The 21,045-nt window shown below is 46.5% G+C and overlaps 1 protein-coding gene across 31 annotated transcripts in view; it reads left to right on the plus strand.

Moving 5' to 3' along the window:
• Nucleotides 1–2,515: 2,515 nt before the first annotated feature.
• Nucleotides 2,516–21,045, plus strand: part of MAP4K4 (mitogen-activated protein kinase kinase kinase kinase 4) — a 170,244-nt gene continuing 151,714 nt past the window's right edge. For 10 of the 31 annotated variants that reach the window (XM_074908920.1, XM_074908978.1, XM_074908903.1 and 7 more), the window contains exons 1-2: nucleotides 2,518–3,398; nucleotides 3,789–3,854. In XM_074908920.1, the coding sequence (XP_074765021.1) occupies nucleotides 3,342–3,398; nucleotides 3,789–3,854 (123 nt within the window). In that variant the 5' untranslated portion in view covers nucleotides 2,518–3,341. Of the gene's footprint in view, nucleotides 3,399–3,788; nucleotides 3,855–21,045 lie in introns of all 31 variants that reach the window. The other 21 variants (XM_074908911.1, XM_074908939.1, XM_074909043.1 and 18 more) reach the window with 5 other exon arrangements.

Below are 21,045 nucleotides of genomic sequence, written 5' to 3' on the forward strand. Positions count from 1 at the left end.
CACCCCAGGAACTAGCAGGAAGCTCTCCTGGGGCATATACTGCTTTATGAAAACTATCTTTTTCCCTAAAGTTAGGGGATGTGCCAATTCTCAAGGATTCACAATCTTGTTGTTAGCACTTTTGCTTCTTCAGTGGTTGTCTGGTATAATACTAGAACAAATGAAAGAACAAAACTCTCTATAATATAAGCTCAAAGCAGAGAGGCAACACCATGGTGGAGCCACATCAGAGCTATAGTGGTGAAAATGTGTGTTTGGGCTCAGAGCCTCAGCTCTAAAAAGTCAGACGGTATTTTTCAGGGGCACGAGAAAGGTGTTACATATTGGGTTTGGAAAACTTGCCGTTGAGTTTGGGCTTGAAAATCTTTGCAGCATCAAGAAGTACTAGTCTCTGAGGTAGTATTACTACTATGGAAAGGGACTGTGGAGTTTTAACAGACGTGTTCCATAGAAATGACATTTTCATACTCCACAGCAGTGAAAAAAAGGAGTATCAGGAGAGGACTGGAAACCAGGACATTACCATGATGCTGCATGGGGAACCCATCATGAACACGACACGGAAACCCATCTCCCTGTCTTAAAAAAGAAGGCATTAGAAGCAGAAATGGTTCCGTGAAGGGCAAATATGGAATGGCTTCCATTTGTGGTATCACTGCAAAGACCTGAACTTGCTAGCTGGTAAAAACTGAGGTGGAATGCCACAAAAGTCTATAAAAAAAATAATGTAATGGAGAAAACAAATAAGAAATTATTGTTGTCTCTTCAAATACAAGCTCCAACAGGGGTTTTTGCTATCTAGAAATTGTTCAAAGCCAATGAACAAAGGTGGTCTCCACATAACAAGCAGCCAGTCGATCTTTGGAACTCCCTGCCAGAGGACGCTGTAGAACCAGAAGCACGTACAAACCCACAGAATAAACGGATGACCTAATGGAAGGGAAAAATCACCAGAGATTATGAAATGAGGTTGACACCAAGCACTGCTGAAGAACTCCCTGAGCTGCAGAGAGCTGTGAGGATGCCCCAGGGAAGTATCACTGGATGGTTAAAGTATTCCTGTGCTCTTCTCTCAGCATTCACCACTGGCTACATCTGGAGACGGGACACCAGGCTAGACAGGCAATGGGTCTGCCCTACCAAGGCTGCTCTTACACATAAAAAGGCAGAGCAAAATAAGCCATGTAATACAGACTAGGTTGCTGATAATAAATCTTTGTGGAAATCCACTTTTCAAAACTTATTGCATGGTACAGTCCTGATCCTACAGTGTTCCTGCACTCAGACCCAGCATCAAGCCCATTTGAAATCATTTGCCTTCTTCTGACTGTAAGTCTCTGTACAGAGAAAAGCAGTTGCTGGGTCCAGGCCTATGTTTCCTTTCTTTGTAACTACACTTTAAGTGAAAACGAAGTACACCATTAAACTGTTATGGTAATTTATCCTTACACTTTCTGCTCAGCAGGTTTGCTTTGTTTTAAAAGTATGTTTCTGTGATACTTATAGCCATGTATATGTAATTTTGTGGTTGAAGTAGAAGAGACAGGAAAACCTTGGTTCCCACAGGAAATGTAACTCGACCTCTTGCAAGCAGGTAACATTTTTGACGTATCAGTGTGATAAAGAACTTCAATGAGAGCCAAATCCTGCCAAGGTTTACACCTGCACGCAACTGCTTGATGTGACTAGCTCGAGAGAGGTTAATGAGATTTTTCCATCATCCAGATTCTGCTGGAGGATGCTTCTGGGCGGAACAGCCCGAGACAGTTCTGGCTGTCGGTAAATGAGGTGCTAAACTGACATTTTATGAGTTTTGGATCTGGTTCTGGAGGCTGGGATTTGTCTCTGCAGAGGTGTCTGGTTGGGCAGGAACGTTCTTCCTGTGGGCCCGGGGTGCAGGGGGAAGAGAAAATGAGAGACTTTGCCGTCATCTCACCGTGGGATCATCGGACGGGAAAAATACCACCCCCACCCATCCCAGGGGCAGTGGGGCCAACCAACCGCCCCTTGTGCGCCCTTTTTGTCATTACTTCCACCAAGTGCCTCGCCGTACCAGTCGCGGTGGCCTGACACGGACCGTGCTGTCGCGTCCCTTCGTGCGCCCGGCGGGGACAGCAGGGCGACCGGTAGCGCCCCGCACACGGGCCCCCTCCTTCCCCACGCCGCGGGGCAGAGGCAGGGTGGGCTGCCCGCAGCAGCCGGCGCGGCAGAGCCCGCCCCGTCCCGTCACCTCCCCCCACGGCCCTGCCGCGGACACGTGTGGGCCTCCGCGCCCGCCGGGCCCGGGCGTTGTCGGCGGGGGGGCCGGGAGCCGCCCTCGCGCGCCCCCGCCCCGCCGGGGCTATTGTTGGGCAGCGCGGTGGGGCGGGCAGGGCTGCGGGGCTGGTCCCCTCCCCGTCCTCCCTCTCTCTTTCTCTCCCCGCGAGTTTACCCAGCAGTGCTTTGGGGCGGGCGCGTTTCCGCCGGTTTTTCCTGTTGGAGAAGGGAAGGGGGAGCTGTTTTCTCTCTCTCCCTGCTCACAGTGTATTTTGTATCCCTTTCTCCTCCTCCTCCTCCTCCTCCTCCTCCTCCCCGGCTATCTTTGTCTGGCTCGCAGCACCCCGCTCCAGCCCCGCCGCCGCCGCCGGGACGCGCAGCCCCTGCCCACCGGTGCCCGGCGCCGTTTTATGCGAGGGCAGCGCCGCGGGAAGGGCTCGGAGGCGGCGGGGGCTCCGCCGCGGCACTGGGCGTGAGCCCCCCCCCCCCCATGCGAGAGCGCGGCCGCCGCTGCCGGCTCCCGGCGTGAGCACCGCCCAGCCGCCGCCGCCCGGGCCGGGCCGGGCCGTGCCGGGCCGTGCCGTGCCATGCCCGGGCGCGGAGCGCACCGAGAGGCTGCCAGAGGCTGCCGGCCCCGGCGCCGCTCCTGCCGCCGCCGCCGCGACATGGTGTGAGCCCGCTGCTGCCGGGGACGCGCGGGCACCCACCCACCGACCGACCCACCGGCCGGCCAGGGCACCGCCGCCCGCCTCGGGGGGAGCCCCCGGCCCCGCACTGCACCGCGGGGAGACAGACGGACCGCGGCACCCCCTCTCCTTCCTCCTTCCCTTCCTTCCTTCACCTCCCTCTGCCCCCTCCTCCTCCCACCATCCATCCATCTATCCATCATCCCCCCGCCAACCCCTCCCAATGCTGAAGAGTTTCAACCCGGCGGGGCTGGAGTGAAGAAGGGAAGGGCGGAAGGGAGGAGAGGAGCGGAGCTCCGCGCAATTCACAGCTGCTTCGGGGAGAGGGGGGGCGGCCTCGCTATTATTTAACAGAGAAGAAAAAAAGGAGGAAAAAAAAAAAAAAGAAGAGACGGGAAAATGGCGAACGATTCTCCTGCAAAAAGTCTGGTGGATATCGACCTTTCCTCCCTGCGGGTGAGTGCCGGGGCGGGGGGCCGGGGCGGCGGGGCGGGGGCCCCCCCCGGGGCCGGTGCGCCCCTTGCCGGGGCTGCCCGGGCCGGCGGGGGTGGGAGCGGCCGGGCCAGGGCCGGCACCGGGGCCGGTACCGGGGCGCGGGGGGCCGGTGGCCGTGTGGGGGGAGCCCCGCGGGGGCGGGCGGGGGGAGCGCGGCCCTGGGCTGCTTTTCCTTTGTTTGCATGTATTGGCATGTGCGTGGAAAAACAGGGCGCAACAGCTGCACGCCGCCAGCAGCCGGGCTCGCTCGCTGGGCTCTGCCAGCAGCCATCGCCTGACAAAAATGTAACCCCGCTTTTCTTCTCCCCCCTCCCGCCCCCTCTGCCCCTCTCGCCCCCCCCTCCCCCCCAGGACCCCGCTGGGATTTTTGAGCTGGTGGAAGTGGTTGGCAATGGCACGTACGGGCAAGTCTACAAGGTTTGTGGCAGAATTTCTTCTCCTTTTTATTATTGCCGTTTTTCTAGAGGGTACCCGGTGTCTCTGCCGCGCTGAGCACACGGCTGAGGGCGAGCCACCCGCTGTGGCGAGCGGAACGGTTAGGGATGATAAAAATGTTGTCATTGTTGCTGCCCGTGACAAGTTTGTCAGCCTCTCGGCTTCTGCTTTTCCAAAGAGACACAAATTACTCTCCCAAGTATCCATCCTGAAATGATGAAACGGTCCTTTATTGTCCTTATTTCCACCTGCCCCCCCCCCCCCCCGAGAAATGACCAAACCGAGTGGACACTATCGGTGTGTCCGGGCTGTACAATTATGTCCATGGGCTTATTCAGAATTGCTCCTGGAAACCCTCATGGAAGTTGCTGCTGCTGCTGCGGTGACTTTAGACAAAGGCATTGGCCTTCATTAAAATTGTCACCCGGTTTCCGTGTTGGAAAACCTTCAAAGTGCTGAAGCTGTGGAGTCGGGGGTTAGTGGTGCTGCATCCGATCCCACCGTGCTGTGCAGTGGTGGAGGGGGGGCCGAGTGACAACAATGAGCGATCGAAGCAGGGGAGCTTATTTTGTGAAAATCAGAATTCCCAGAATAACCTGTTTGACAAGTGTATGACTTAAAAAAAAAAAAAAGAAATCAGAGAGTGCCCATGTGGGTGTGAAACTAGCCTACTTGCCCCCCCCCCCCCCCCCCCCCCCCCCCCCGCTCCAGTGTGCAGTCAGTGGAACAAACAAATCTTGAGATTGGATGACTTTGCAGTGAGTGCTAGCTACCAGGATGACTAATTATTCACACAGTCTTAATACTTGGCTAAAGACAGAAGGCTCTAGCCTTACATTGTGTGGAAATGCAAGACGCATTTACAGAGGGAAGGACAGATAACTGAAAATAACTGAGTATCAGAGCTGCTTGGGGTTTTGTTGGTTTTGGTGTTTTTTTTTTTGTTGGGTTTGTTTTTTTTTGGGTTTTTTTTTTTTTTTTTTGCTTATAAACAAGGCAGTATAATTGGTGAGTTTTCCTGATGGCAAGATACTGCTGCTTGCAGCTCCAGTAACTAAATAAAGCACTTTGGTGCCTCTTCTGCAACTGAAACACATGTCAGTTTGTTTTGAGGGCGTGAACCTCAGCCTTCCTGATGGAGAAGCAGTGTGCGAGTTGCATTTTAAGACTAGAAGTGGAATAACCAGGCTGGTGCTGTTAGAAGAATGCTGGAAAAAAGGATGTGGCTCAAAAGGTCAGAGGGTAGGGGTGAGATGACTGAGAAGCTGCACTTTGACACCACCATGACCATTTTTTTTCTTTTCTGCAAATAAATGACACCATTTAATTTATTTCTGTAACCCAGAGCTTGCATCACCTGAACCCTTCTTAAAAAAAAAAAAAAAGTAGGGCGTGAATGTGTGACTTGAAACTCTCCTGTTAATTATTGCAATTTGGTGTATTGTTTCCCGGCTTACTTGTTAATGCTTTGACTTAATGAGCAAAGTCCTCGGTGGTTTAACAGTCTTGACAATAGAAATTTTAAATTTAATTTTCCTTAAGTACGCTAGAATTCTCCTGGAATAGTTAGCATTAGAAATGAAACTTGGCATATGCATTTATTGATTTGGAAGAGTGAATGAACACCTGAGGTCTAAGGGCATCGGTGTCACTGATAACACAGGGAGCAGCAGGCGGTTTCTGTCAGGGCATTAGTTTTAGTGTGTGTCTGATGAGATTTCCTCTGCTCTTCCTCATGGGTTAGACAACGGTGGCAGTATTTCCTCTTGCCTGGTAACTGAGAGCATGGTAGTTTGGGTGCCAGGAAGAAAAGAAATAGGTAAATACTGCTTTGCTGTAGAGCCTGTCAGACAGTAGTGGATTGACAGGTGTGTAAGTTGGATTGGCACTGCTACTTCTTAGGCATTTTTCCATATTTGTGTACATGGTCTTAAAATGTGAATGCCCGAGAGGGTTGCATGTAGGCAAAAAATACCAAACCAAAAAATGTCTTTGCTGTGATTAAACCTTGGCTGTCTTCTTAAAACAATGCAGTTATGTTTAAAAAAAAAAAATCAAAAAAAAAATCAGTGCAGTATCAATGCAATAGTATTTAACTTTTCTCAGCCACTTTTTTTTGTTAGGAAAAAATGCTGCAGGGACACCCAAAGGTGAAACTGTGTGTATGTTTTGAGGGCTTTGGGAGGAACTGCATAACCGAGGGAAAAACGTGGTTACGCTGTGTTTGCTTGTTGCCTTCCGCTTTCTTCCTACCCAGCAACCTCTCCTCGAAATCCCTCTTCCCAGGTGCTTTTCTTACCGTTTGAACCGCTCTGTCATGCCAAGGGGCTGGCAGGGGGTGGGTGGGCTGGTTTTGAGGAGCTGTGCCCCGAGACCTCAGGGGTACCTCTACTTTGATGTACTTCCACATTTTGTGTGTCGGCATCAGCGATGATGTCACCCGGGCGCAGGGCGCGGGATTGGCTGGCTACCTGCCACTGCGGGAGGACGGAGGGAGCGGGAGAGGGCATGACGTTATCTCTTTGTCTAGCTCATACACCCCGGCGATGATACCGAAGGTCGTTCGCCTTGCTGGGGAGTCCGCTTTCTAGCGGTGGTGGGAAGGAGACTGCGCCGACCTGTTGAAAAGCAGAAAATACTCCTCTTTTTTCTCCTCTTTGCCTTAGCTGAGCTTGCTGGGAATAGCTCAGATCTAGCCAGCTAGCGATATTTGTATAGACAGTTCTACTGTAGCTATTTATTTAGCTATATATAGGCGTATAGGTGTATATAGTGGTACATAGATGTATATATGCACATGAAATATGAGGGCAGCCCATGGTTTTTTGTCACCTAGATGCAAGTGGAGTTACTACCTGTAAGGAGCTGTGTGGATCCTCCTGGGTTTTGATGCCATTAAATGGGTTGGCTTCTGTGGAGTGTACTGTGGGCCTGGGACCTTGGCGGTGAGGTGTCAAAAATACTAAGTTTTCGTCTGCTCTGCTTAAACTCCATAGCGCTTGCATGATTTTTACCTTCATAACCTCACGCCTCTTCTATGTGAAGGAGCCTTGCGTTTCAAGAGGAGCTTGTTAGACACAACTGTGAATTAGGGGGGAAAAAATGAGCCAGCCCTGAGTGCCTAAAAGAAAGGGGGTGTTTTGGGCAAGTCTTTGCCCAGTACAGGGGAAGGGGCAGTTGTGGGGGTGGCTCGTTCGTCCTGGGACAAAGCAGAGCTCCTCTGCTGCTCGTCTGAAATCCCGGGGAATGAAAGGCCGGCCTGGAAGCTGTTTCTCCTTTCGTAGTTAGTTCAAAATGGTACAGAAGAAGGGTTATGCAAGCTTCACTGCTTGTAAGTTAGAAAGCAAAGGGTTAAACGTTTCAAAGTACAGCGAGCGGAGTGCCGGTGCCGAAATGACTGGCCGCGGCACCCCCGGAGTCTGCTGTGTAACACTGTTAAGGAGCCCCACGCCTCTACTGGGGTTTAGAGAAAGAAATTTCCCTTCCAACAGGTTGGTATCAGCTGATGGGAGCGGAGAGGGGCTTGTGCGGGCTTGTCCGGAGCAGCGCCCAGCCTGTCCGATCCGCACCCCCCCGCCCCCCCCCCCCCCCGAGCGACAGGGCAGCGATGTGCCGCCTGCAGCTAGTGAGGGGCAAGCGGGGCGAGGTGGGGATGGGGGTGTGACCGGCGCAGAATTCGTCAGAAAAACCGTGTTAGCCTGTTAATTGTGCTTTTTGTGCGGGGTGGCTGTGCCTCTCGTCTCCTTTACTCCGCAGCTCGGTCCCGCGTTACCAGGGCACGTCGGTGTCACTGGAACTCGTAGCCAGCTTACCAAATGATCAGCTTTCTTCGAGACTCTTTTTTTTTTTTTTTTTTTTTTATCTTTTGCGAATAGTGGAGGAACATTTTTAGCATTGCTGCGGTTAGATTTTAGTTTTTCACATCCAGTAGTAAGCTTAATTTGAAGTTTGGCTCGCACAAAATGAAAACACTCCTGAAATTTGCCTCGAGATAAAATTCGAACTGGGTGTTTGCTTGCCTTCCCTTTTTAATGCAAAAATGACCTGTGAACTAAATTGGTTGATATTTTGCAAATTTTAAAATCTCTACCATCTGATCATTCATAGAGGCACAAGCCTTATTAATTTTGCTATTGAGACTGAACTGTGTTAAGTTGCTCAGTCACTTTCTCTTTGTTTTGTTTTGGTTTTTTTTTTTTTTGGGGTGTGTGTGTGTGTATGTGTTTTTAAAGACAGCTAACACTTTAAAATAGCTGTTTTGAGTGTGCTGTTACGTCTCACAGACAGACATCGTAATTCTCTTGTTGCAGCGATGACTGGGGAGAAGGATGTTCTTGTGCGAGTTCTGAGGCATAACAGGAGTGCACCAGAAAGATGAGAATTAGGGATGATACTCCTAATTGCCCTCAACGCAGGCTGGTGTGGCTTTCTAAGAGCCTTGTAATAGTTAATTCATAGTGAAGGCTTCTTTTGTTGATTTATGTTGCAGCCTTCCAAAACTGCATGTAAATGATGTGTATTGTCTAACTGCTGGCTCATAAAAGGAAATGATGTAAGACGTGATCGTTTAAATGCTGATTTGAAAATAAATTAAAACTTGGATAAATGTTTTCCCACGCTAAGGGTACTCTATTTTTGTCTTAATGGACTTTCTATCTTACAAGGTGACTCTGTTGGGGGGTAGGAAGAGAGGACAGTGCTTGGTATTCTTTACTAACTCTGTTGAATATTTTTCTTTCCCCCCTCTCCCTTTTCTTTCTCTTGCTGCTAAAGGGACATCATTGTGGATTCAAATGATTTTGTTAAACATGAATACAATTCCAGTCTTATCTCTATAAAGACAAACTGTACTGAGGATCAGTGAGGTCATTGGCTTTCAGGAACTGGTCCAGACCAGCTCTCTTGAGTATGAACTGCCCCTCTTCCCTTCCTCCTATGATTTTTAATGGATTGTGTTGCAAAGGGAGGGTTTGCTCTTGGAGAAATTGGAAAAGACCAGGCAGTGGTTGGAATACTGGCATTTCTCTGGGTCATATGGCTAGATGTTTGGCCCCCTGTGTTGCCCCCAAATTGGCTGAACTTTTGACCAGTTCTCCATCACACAAATCCTCCTTAATTAAATATACAAAAGCTAGGCAGGTGGCCAGTGGGGATTACTGATATTTATTTTCATTATAAAAAGAAAAAGAGAAAAGCAACCTGCCAATGGTGGGTAACCACATGTCCCTCTCGTTCTTCCTCCCCCAGTCCATCTGTCTGTTTGTCAAAACGTCTTTTTTTTTTGTATCTTGTCTTAAATCAAATTGCAGGCTCCTGGGGCAGGGACTCCTTATTCTTGGAGTAATTAGAAGAGGATGTGAAACTCTGGGACCTGGGTGTGTGCAGGGCTTCGAGATGATGGACATAACAAAACCGAGCCCAGAGTCTTACACTGACTCCTAAGAAATTTTTTCAACTTTCTGTAGGAAGACTCTTCAACTGATGTGGAAAAAATTTCAGTTGAAATCATCTCCTGCTCTCTCTTTGCTTTTTGTGTACATGTGCCCCCTCCCTGTTGGCAATTTCCCCAGCCTTGCGAGGGTGGATGGTTCTCCCCATGAAGGTCTCTGCACCTTGCTCCAAGCGTGGGGAAGGTGAGCTTTTTTCATAAGGCCTGAGATAGGGATTTCTACCTGTTGAGGGATATTAAAGAAAGGAGAAAACCAGGTACATACACGTTCCTTGCTTTATTTTTGCTCTCTCCTGGTAATGGAAAGTTTGGTGACATGTTATCAACTTCCAGGCACCAGAGCCTTGGCGGTAGTGTGCAGAAAATGCTTTTTTTTTGCCTCTGTGATGATGGCAGGTCTGCACCTCCCACCCTAGGGGATGATGTAGAGGAATGTCCCCAAAGGGAATCCAGCATCACAGGAGGTGTTCACCCTTTGCGTTTCCCTGCCTTCAGCATATACATTTTTTAGTATAAATTTTTTGGACTGGAATACTAGCTGACTTTTCTCATGTGGTCTAGCATGTGTTTGTCTATACACATTATGTTCTAGTCATCTTTGTTTCAAGTGGTACTTTCCATTGCAAGAGTGATTTCAGCCGGGTAGGTTGTGTACCTACCTTCTTGAGATCTGTTTTCCTTGAAGGAAGGTGGTATTTTTTTTCCTGTTTTACATTTCTGACTGTACACTCTGGCTCTGCCAGAAGTATTTCTCCCTGCCTTTGGATTACGTTGATATTCAGGCTCAATAGCATCAGCTTGCACAATGTGAGCTTGACGGGAGTCAAAAGTTACAGTAAGATCCTTATCTGTGGCGTTATTTTAGGTCCCAGTCCAAGTCCCACTGGAGCTGGTGGAAAGAATTCAACTTGCTTGAATGAGAGGTGGATTTGGGAGGGGATCTCATAGTTTTGCACAAGAATTTTCTTATCAAATACCTTGCCTTTGTAGCTTTATAGGGTCCCTGATTGTTTTTCAGGTTGGCACAGGAAAAAATACTGTTGGCTCTCAAAATCAGGCAACCGTGGGAAGGGGGAGGAAGAACACTGCAACTGTGTATGCTTCTTGGAAACCTTGAGGTAGCTCTGAATGTAGAGGACTTTGAGATTTTGACATTGTGTGTCAGTTTTACTTCTAAAGTGTTTTTTCTGCTTTGGGTGCAGTGTGAAACACTTGCACAGAGGCACAAAATAAGACAGCAATTACAAACTGCAGAGTGCTGCCAAATGGTCAATATCCTGTGAGAAGTTCATGATGCTTCCTTAACCCTTGTTACTGGTCCTCTGTCCTGTCTTGCCTCTGCAAGGCTTGATGCATTTCCTCCCTGGCCACGGGGCTCAGCAGTCCTGACTTCTGTGGTATTTATTTCAGTGTGAGAAAAAAAGACAGGGCAGCTTTCTGAAGGAGAACTGAGTGGAGACACGATAGTCCTGCAGACAGAGCAGTCTCATGCTCTGCTGGGCTTTGTCATCCTGCAGCAGTGTGAAATCTGCTGTTCTGAATGTAGTGAAGAACTACGGTTTGACCTTAGTGGTTCTGGTTTTAATTTGCTGCTGATTGGGGAAACCTGTGAGAAGCACCACTGAAGGATGATGAAATCCCAGAGACTGGGGAATGGTGGTGCCTACCCTTGCAGAGGTCTTGCACTTCTGAGGCACGTAGGGGCCAAATGGACATATGGATGGAGTGGGCTTCTCTCCACTTTATTTAGAAATTGGTGCTACTAACTGCTATCTCAGGTGCCCTGTGCAACTCACTGTAGGAGGCATGAAGGGTGTTGACAGCTGCTCCCTGGGATTTTCCCATGCCCTCCTCCTGCTTGATCTTGCATCATACTGACAAGTGAAGGACCAAATCTATGGGAAGATGTGGGGTTAGGAAGAGATAGTGGGACAGCTCAGAGAGTAGCAGTCTACTGAATGTGAATTTACAGAGGGAATCAGAAGGTGAAGAAGGAGAAGCTGGCTTGAATGTTGAGAATGAATTAGTGGACTGTTCATAGTTGTGGGTGACAAAAAGTAGTGTGGAGTTGAGGAAGTGTTTAATATAAGAAAAGGTAAGAAACAGCTTAATTGTCAGTAGAAATACATTAGCATATATAATGTATATTTGTAAAATATATATTATGAAAGAGATTAGCTTTTACTCATGGCAGTTCACTAGCTTTCACTAGCCAGTCAAGCTTTGGGCTTATGCACACAAGGGGAAGATTTAACGACACAAGTTTTTGTGCTGATTTCAGCATGGCCTGGGCTGGTGAGACCTCCCTCAGCCCACCTAGCAGTGTTGTGACTATGTGCCAGAATAAGTTATGTCTTTTGGGGGAGATTGTTTCACAGTCCTGGCAAAATGCTTCTTTCCCACTGAAGCTACACCTCCTTGGGTTGCTCTGCCACTGTAGCTGTCATTAGTGCTATACAAACAGGACACTGCAAGTGCCAACAGGTCCTGATCAGCCTGTCTAGTAATAAAACAGATAATGTGGTAAAATTCCTAATGTGGATGCAGTTATACTGGTATTGTAGTGCTTATCTGGTACGTCTCTGTCACCTCCCTTTGGAGCTGTCCTGTGGTGCGTTGATAAGAGCTGCTCTCCGTGCAGGGACCACAGTGACTCATGGGTTTGTACCTGCGCCCGAAGGAGCCGTGTGGGCTGCAGACACATGCTTCCTGGAGCAAGGCAGCACATGGCCCCTGAAGAAGGTCTGCAGTGGACTAGGATCAGCAACATGGTTGCTGGGGCTGTTGGTGGTGTTCGTGGCCGCGTGTCGACTTCGTTCCCTGACCCTGTATACCTTGAGTGCCCCAATAACTCCCTGGCTCTGGGGCTGCTGCTGAGGTCCACTTGCCTAAAGCTATTCTCACCACCCTGGCTGAGGAATTGCTAAAAAATCTCTTTGGGCACCTTGCATTTGCAGCTTTGGAGGTATGGGCCCTGCCCTGCTCCTTACCTGCCTCTAAAGACATTCCTTCTTCCAGTGTGGCTCTCCACATGGAAATGCTGGTCCTCAGGTTCATCCATAACACCCGTCTGCCTGGTCTTGTGCTCCTCACTCTGTGTTGCATTATCTCCAAAAGTGGCTTTTCTTTTTTATTATGTCTGTGGAGTTCGCCTTAGCTTCACTGGATGTTTTAGGGCTTGGAAAACTGGGCTGGTTTTAGGTTTGAATGTTTGGATTACTATCTTTTTATCTGTACCAGCCCACCAGTATGGTCTTGTTGGCTCTGGTTCCTGAGTGTGGCAGCTTCACCAGAGGACAGAAATGGGAGGATGTTACTTAGGTAGGTAAAAGAATGGCAGCAGCTTGAAAAACTGGGTTGCACCAAATCTGGGTTTTATTAACTACCAGAGGACTACCAAGGCACTGGTTTACTCCTGCTGATTTATCTCAAAGCTGATGCACTTAATGTCAGATTTTTGCATTTGGAACCGTTAAAAATTACTGGAAGTCTTAAAAATACAACAGTCAATTTCAGTTAAGCTCTGGTAGTTTCAATTCCTTCTTCACAGGATTTTGTGAGAGTAGCTGTAGGGGATGACTGTGGGGCAAGAGTTAGTGATTCTAATTTAAACAGTAAGCTCGAAATGAAATAAACTTGTCTCAAAACCTGCCCCCTACACTTTGAGCTATTTAATGGTATTGGCTTGTTTTGTTTTCAAGCCTGGGAAGGATAAGCTTAAGGTCCATGGGCCCTACTGTGGTAAAATATACTATGCTGTACTTGGTTTTATGCATGTTAAAGTCTGGGACCCCCCAACATTACTGCAGTTCATGATTGTTTTTAATTTTTGTGCTTCACAAGGAAAATTCAATAGAATACCTAAAAGGAAGCACAACTGTACCCATCTGACAAGGCTGTCAGCCTTGCAGCTGAGTTACAAACCCTTGCAGGTTAGGGTACATAAAGAAAATAGAAATGCTGATGGATTTTTAGCTGTAGTCCACTACCATGTGCTACTGCAATACTCAAAATAATTATTGGGGGAGCTAGTACAGCAGTGTTTGCATATAATGATGAGGTGTTTGCTGACTGGAAGCCCTAGTTGAGTTTCTTTTGTGCTTCTCCAAAAAACTGATAGCACCATGTATCTCCAGTTATTTTACGGTGGCCTGATAGGTGGAAAATGCATTTTGTAGTGCGAGCTGCAGAGATGCACGTCTGGTCAGTAATTTATGGCTTGTTTCTGTGCAGTGAGCTTGGATGATACTTTTGAAAGGTTCTTAAGTAGGTGGGCTGTCTAAATCTGAGCTGTCTGTTCCAGGACTCACAGTGGAGAGAAATAGGCCAGGGGAATGGCCTCTGGAGATAACTATCCTAGGATGAGATAAATTGCTCTTTACCTGAGACGTTGTCAGTTAATTATAATGGGAATTTAGGATGAATGTCTAAATTGTGTGCCTTCTAGATGTCTAAGGTCAGACAGGTTGACCCCACTCTGTACCATGAAGGTAGTAGCTCCTACAGTCTGTCTTCCTTGCAGGATATATAGTAGGAGTGAGAATGACTTTTTAAGTTCATGTGTAAAACTGAATGACATGTAAACCCCCTCTTGCCCATCCCTGGAAGAGAAGCATTCCTTTTCCCAAAAGACTTGTAACCAGTGACCTGGTTTTTGTACGCATTTACCAAGAAGTGAATGTGCTTGCCCTTAGTTAGTATCTCCACACTTAAGGTCTGACTGGGACCTTAAATATGGACAGGTTTATTTCTGCAGAACTTCTGAGGTATCTGGTTGAGAAGAATTACCAGTATGAAAAGCAATCAGTGCCTTGTGTCTCCTCTTTGTGCCCTTAGCTGGGGTCCTCCCTGTTCAGATAAATTATACTTCTACAGAGAATGCATTTATTCTAGGTTACTGTTTTTCAGGAGAGAATTACAGAAATACTTTAACTCTTCTGATAATGTTGATAAGGGTTGTAATTAAGTGCCTGACATTCAAGTTGTTTTTTCAAAGGTGTGCTTCTCTGCAAGGTATCCTTTCCCATCAAACCTGTTTGTGGTGGTGTTTTGGTTGTTTTTTTTGTTCTTTTTTTTTTTTCCCAGCCATGTCTCCGTAGCTATAAGCTCAGCTAGTAGAATTCAATCTGGATGTGAATCTTATTTTTAAATCTCAATCTGTTGTAAATCTGAGATTCTTTTCTCTAATTAACACTTGAGTTTTTTTGAGGCAATATACTGCACGTTCCTTCAGCAGCTACAGCAGACATTCCTGAAGTACTTGGAAGTTTTATATTCCACATCATTTGTTAAACCGAACTGTCAATTTGCTTGGTAGTCTCCCATTTAAACACAGAAGGAAGTGGAGCTCTCACGTGCTTCTCCTCTGATACTAAAGTTATCCACTGTTCTTTACTTTGGGGTGAGGTTGTGGGAGAGAAGTACAGTGGGGAACTGATGTAACTTATTCCCAGCCACCCAAGAAATATGTGACAGAGGTACAATCCAAATCTCTGGATGTAAAGGTCTGTGCATTGATCAAGAGATCCCTTCTTTGCCTTAGTGATAGCTGGACCAAAGAGAGGGAAGACTTTGCATGTTGAGTCTCTGGTCTCCTAAGAGCTGCTCAGAGGAAAGGGGCTCAGTGTTCCTGGGCGACTGGGCAGGTGGATCTCGTAGAGCAAGGTGGTACCCCTGCTTCTTTTATTTGTGTTTGTGGTGGAATTGTTATGTGCTGTCTTGCGGTTGGTGAGGTTTCTGTTTAAGTGCATTTTGCAGAAAGGTCTGAACTGACCTGCTCACATTTAACTGTATTGCTCTCTGTAACGGAGGCGAGGCAGGTATTAGGATATTTTACCATGACTAAACAGCAGCATTAATACCTTTAAAATTGGTATATTGACGTTTATGAGCAGATACCACATTACAGTGATAGCTTCAGGGGCCTTCTGCTGTGTACGAGAGCTCTTGGTTGATTTAGAAAGCAAATAAATAAAATTTTAAAGCTACTCTAACACAATCAAGCATGTTAAACTGAAAATGCAAGGTGATGCCATATCCTTAGCTTACCCTGCAATTCGCTGTTATTTCGGCAGATTAAGTTAATGATGTACTGTCACAGGAGAAGGAACAAAAGGCACAGTGTTGAGAGCTACAGGGAAGTCTGGGATGCAAAGGACCTCCCTCATTTCACGACAGGTGTTTTGTACACCAGTGCTGTACCTTGCACCCGATGTGCTCATCCCGGGGCGTGTTCAGAGGACTCCCTGTGCCGCAGGGGTTGGGGCTCTGGCAGAACTGGCACGCTTCCAGGCCCCCTTAAATTGTCACCTTTGCCTGTGTTTCTGGTGTGGTCTTGAGGGGGAAGAAAGAATGTCAGCCTATTAATAGTGATGGTGCAGGCTTTCTCCTCTTCATCTGTTAAAAATTGCTGGAATGCTTTGAATAACAAATTACCAAAATTTTTTTTTTTTTTTTTATGAGTGTGGGAAGGGGTGTGCTTTGCTCCTTCCTTTGCCCCACGTGGAACACAATGAAATTCTCTGATCTGACCTGCCCTTGGGGGCTGTGGAGAAGGCTTTGTGTAGCTCCCCCTGAGCGTTTTAGGTTCTCACCAAGAGTTAAATTCTGGAGCGATGACAAGTGATTATGGAGAAAATGTTTCAAGCCATGTGAAAGAAATGTTACTTGCTAAATAACTTGAGTGTTAAAAGAAGGGATGGGAAAACCTTTTCTTAGACTTTGTGGAAGTCTTCTATAGCAAGAAATGAATATCTTTTAATATTGACCTAATTTTATTTGTATTTAAGATCAAAGAGCTCTTGTGAATGAGTTGCTTGTCTTATATGTCACTGGCTTTATGGTTTTCTGAATGGCTTGAGGCAATAAATCAGTCCTGAGTAATGCTACCTTTGCTTAGGTTTCCTCTGAGGTAATGGAAGAGTACTCTGGTTTCCTCTTCAGGAATAAAATAATATAATGGTTATTGAGCAGACTACTTTCTGGCTAAGTTGCTGAGTTTGGAGGTGCCTCCTCATGAACTGAGTGTCGTGGCAGTGCTTGCACTGGATTTTGGGAAAGAGAGAAATGGGCAGTGAAATCACTGTTGTTGACACTGCAACTTTGGTTGCAGATCAAGTCCTTGCTGCGATTGGGGTTTGACTTTGGAGTGTCCTCTTCTGGTGCTGCTCTGCACCTCTTAGCTTTTTGATCACAAAGTGTTTAGTCAGCATGTGCTGTTGTTGTAAGAAAATGTTTGGTATACATACAGTGTGGTTGCACCGGGCTGTATGGGAAAGGGGAAGGTTTTATTCTGTGTACCCCGCCAGTAGGATTTCCTGCTGCAGAAAGGAGAAAGGAAGGTTAAGCAGGCAGCTGAAATGCCTTGGGTGGTATCTGATTACTTTATTGCTGAAGGGAGAGGGATCCTGCTTGCTTACACAGTACAGAGTTGTGCTGAAAGCATTGGCTCTTGAGGATACCTCAACTTGCTGGAGAAGCTACTGACCCTGTAGCACCATAATGTGGGTTTTAATCTTTCTCTGTAACTCACATAGGAGAAGATGGGGAAAAAGGAATGTGAACAGCATTTCAAATCTCTAAAGATGTCATCAACTTAGTTTGTAGATTCTCGGAAGTTTGGAAACAAAGCCAGTAACCTTGGGTATTAAAGTGTTGAATTACGGTTAATATCCGTTCACTCTGCAGGATCAATATGCTTAGGGGAAGAGGAGATGAAATTCTTTTTTTGGTACTGTCGTCTGAACTGTTGACTGATGTGAAATGGCACATGTACACGAAAACCCCTTGAAGAAGGTGTGGGTGGTACAGTACTTCTGAGGTGGTAGTTTGGTCTGCTGAGCTTTGACTGCTCATGGGTCTGTGTCAGTGGTGGATGGTCCTGAGCTGGCAGAACCTCTTCTCACGTCCTCTGCTCTGAGCCAGTGCTTGTTGTGAGGGTGAGAGGTGCCCAATAAATGGGGAATCTCATAAAGCCACTTGCATTGCTGAACTTTGCCAAAACCTGGCTTTTCGTCAAGGTTAGCTGAAAAGTTGGGAGTGTGTTTTTCTTCCAAGAACTTTTGGTTTAAAGCTCCATTAATTGTATGTCAGTTACCATATGTGTTATGATAATAACCAAGAGTGGAAAGGACTAGATTTATTTCAGTAAACATCTCACCTAGTAAAAATTTAATAGCTTGTATGTCTTCAAAGGCCATTCCTTTTTTTCCTGTGCAGATTGTGCACTTGCACCCAGCAGCAGTACGGAGTGTTTCCCAGAGAGCTGTGTTTATAACCTGACCTTGAGATGCTGCTCTTCCTGAGAGTTGGACTGGGCTGTTCCAAGGATGCTCAGTCCTGAGTTTTCTTTGCAAGGCACAGATTGGGTTTGCCTCTGCTGCGCTGAATTCTGTGGGTTTCTTTTAATAGTGACTATGGACAGCTTTTAAAGATGATAAAAACAGCGTGCTGAGATGACTAGGGACTTGTGTCTGAATCACAGCCGTCAGCAAAACCACCTAGTTTCGGGAACCGTTCTGTGTGACGGCAGAATAAGTCTTGTGAGTGCCCGAGCCAAACTTCTCTTCAACAAATACGTGATTTCATGATTTGAATGTTTCGAGGGAAATGTTTTGAATGTCTTTGCTGTCTTAGGCTGGCAGGAATAATATCCTTAACAGATTATGCAGACTGCCTGTATATTTATAATTTAAGAGCCTTAAATGTCACTTGAGAGAAGAAGTAGTGCGGTGAAATAAGAGCATGGTGGAGGTAATACTTCTGCAGTGTTCAGGTGTATATTGGTTTCATTTAGATTATTTTCCTAGAGCTAGAGGTACTTTGGCTGTCCAGGATCAACCCTATCTGGTGAAGTCAGTGGAACTAAACTGGGCATCAGCCTGGGGTTACAGCTGTGGGCAAGGCTTGCACATTTTTGGTTTGAGACAATGTTCCCTTGTCAGACTTGAGAGGAAAAAGTATTCTTTTTAGAAATACCACTTTTTGGAAGTGCCTCATGTCTCAAATTTCTTTGGCTTATTCTGTAATCTTTTCTTATAGAAAGAATTTTCTATTTTGCCCCCTTTTTAGGCAGGTTTCTCTCTCTTTCTGTGGTTTGTTTTGTACTTCTCGCTCCCCTCATACTCATCTGATGTGGGTGAATTCCTCCTGCCGCTCTCCCTTCCTCTAAACTCTACACTCATCATCCTTTGCATTTCTTCCTCTAGGCTTGTCTGTGGCTTTTTTCTTTTTTTGGTGTAAAAGTAACTAACAAATAGAAAGGATATGGTTAAATCCATGTGACCTCTGGTATTGGCTGTAGTTCTGCCAAGATGAATGAGGTTTGTTTGTTTTTTCATTAATGTGTTTATCCACATTTATTCTATACCTTCTTTAGACCTTTTCTTGTGGTCTCTTTTTACCGTGGCTTTCCAAAGAAAAAAGGCTCCATTCGTTTTGCTCTGTCCTCAGTGCTTTTTCAACCTCAGGGCTGACTTCAGCTCTGTTGTTGTTTGGGGTACAGGTCTAAAATCCTTACAAGGTTCATGAAAATATATATGACTAGGTAGATGGGAGTGAGAGCCTGTTTGCATTTCTACCCCCAGCTTTCCCTGGAGAAGGCCTATTAAAGCTCCTCTTCACTGGGCATTGGAAAGATGTGTGCCCAAGATGAAGGCTTCGGGCTTATCTCTAATTGCAGCACTGTTTGCCTGTGGCGTGGAGGCAGAGGGGTCACAGTTGTTACCTGTCAGCAGAGCAACTGGGGTTCACTGGGGTAGTTTGTTCGTCCCCACCCCCTCTCCTTTGGACAAAACTGTGGTGCCGTCCCCTGAAGTGAGGGGGTTCCTTGCTGGCTGAGGCAGCAGTTGGAGGAGCTCTGTGGGGATGCTTTTTCCCAGGGCTCCTCTTTCTGCTGAGATTGGAGGTGTGAGGTTTGTATATGCTAACTAAAGTGCATTGAAAGTCTTTGTCTAGACAAGACACACTGCCCTTGACACATGCTAAATCCGTGTAGTTACAGCCTTGGGTACTTGGTGTGTGCTAACCTCAGGTGGTAAATCCAGGGCTAGACGAGCCCCCTGAGGAGGTGGTGGACAAGGTGGGGATTTCTTTGCATTAGTCTTTGCTGCAACCTCAGCCGGTGCTTGAATGCAAAACTGCTAATAAACAGTTGTAAACCCTGGATGCTTTTTCTCTTGTCAGCTCCTGTCTGAATAGGGGCTTTTTCATGACACATGCTTGTTTGCTCATGTTTCTCTTTTAAGGAAAGCAGTTAAACTAGGCAATAACCATCAGTAATTCAGTGCTCTGTTAAGCATGTAATAAACCAAGCCCCAGATCCCTTGGTCTCCAGCCTTTAGAGACTACCACCCTTTGTTTCTCTCTTTTAGGGGAGGAGGGAAGAAATGGGACACAACCGACTTGTTTGGTGTGGGAAGGACAAAAGGGTGGCCGGACAGGGGAGAGCTTTGACGGTGTGGTGGTCACAGGACAGACATCACCATCCTTCCCAAAAAGTGCAGGATCAAAACCTGGTATTTGCTCTGTGTCTGTGATGACAAACTGTTGTGGTGTCTGCTGCAAATTTGGTTAAAAAAGGGATTGCAGCTCCTCGTGACTGGTGTCAGACAAAGCACCAGGTCTCAGCTCATCCTTCTGAGCAAAGCGGGCACCTCTTGTTGACTAGAAAGCTTGCCATCGTTTTCTGAATTTTGTTTAATCCAGGTGCAGCCCAGCAGGCAGTAGCTGATTCAGTTCTGCACTGTTTGTATCCATTGCAGAAATACGACCTTCTACTGAGTTATACCAAGTGGACTTTGTTGGGATTGTTTTGTTTTGTTTACGATTGGGGTTTTTTTCCACAAAATTACTTCTTGCAAGTGTTGGTGCAACATCAAAACAAAGCAAAGGCTTTAACCTATGTGTTCTGGGGAGCTCTTCATGTAAGAACAAAATCAAAGTCCCTTCTTATCTCTGAATTGCCCCTTTAAGCCTCAAACCCCATCCTCTGCAAATCAGTTTGCTCTTTTACAAAGAGAATGGCTTCATGCTATTTTTCCACATGATTTTGTGAAATGCATTTCTAGAGGGGAGTTTTCTTACACATATGCAGACCAAATTTTAGCAAAACATTTCACTTTCTTCTATCTTCAGACTTATGAAAATGAACTACGTCATGACTTTTCAAAGTGTGGGTTTAAGCAAAAGCTCTCAAGGCATTTCAGTGCTGATTCTGATGCAGCTGTTAGTTTAAGGAATCTCTTTTTAAGCTGGAGGTGGCTGTTAATTATATTTGGGAGAGGAAAATGCAGTACTGAGCTGGATGAACTGTAGTTTAGCTCATATTTACTTTGAGGTTGGGTGTGGCAGGTAAAAAAGTCATTCTGTCAGAAAGATAAAAGGAGAAGGACTGGTTTAAATTTTAATACAACTCATTTTTAACTGCCTTTTCTAAAATTTTCTACTTCTGCAACATAATTTTACCAGCACTGCCATGCAGGAGAGCACCATCGCTCCCCACCGCCCTGCTTCAAATGCTTTGTTGCAGTGCTTCTGGCTTTTCAAAATTTGATGCAACTTTTAGATGCTCAGTGCAAGTCACTGTAGGACATTTAGTATACATGAATTTTGTTTCTTGGTCCTTCAGATATGAGGAGGCACCTAGTGGTTCTGTAAATGCTGGACGGCAGTGTATAAATCTGTAAGTGTTACGCAACTGGTAGAGAGGGAATGGACGAATTGAGG

The sequence above is a fragment of the Athene noctua genome, chromosome 1, assembly GCF_965140245.1.
Source record: "Athene noctua chromosome 1, bAthNoc1.hap1.1, whole genome shotgun sequence".
In the NCBI taxonomy this organism is placed as follows: domain Eukaryota; kingdom Metazoa; phylum Chordata; class Aves; order Strigiformes; family Strigidae; genus Athene; species Athene noctua.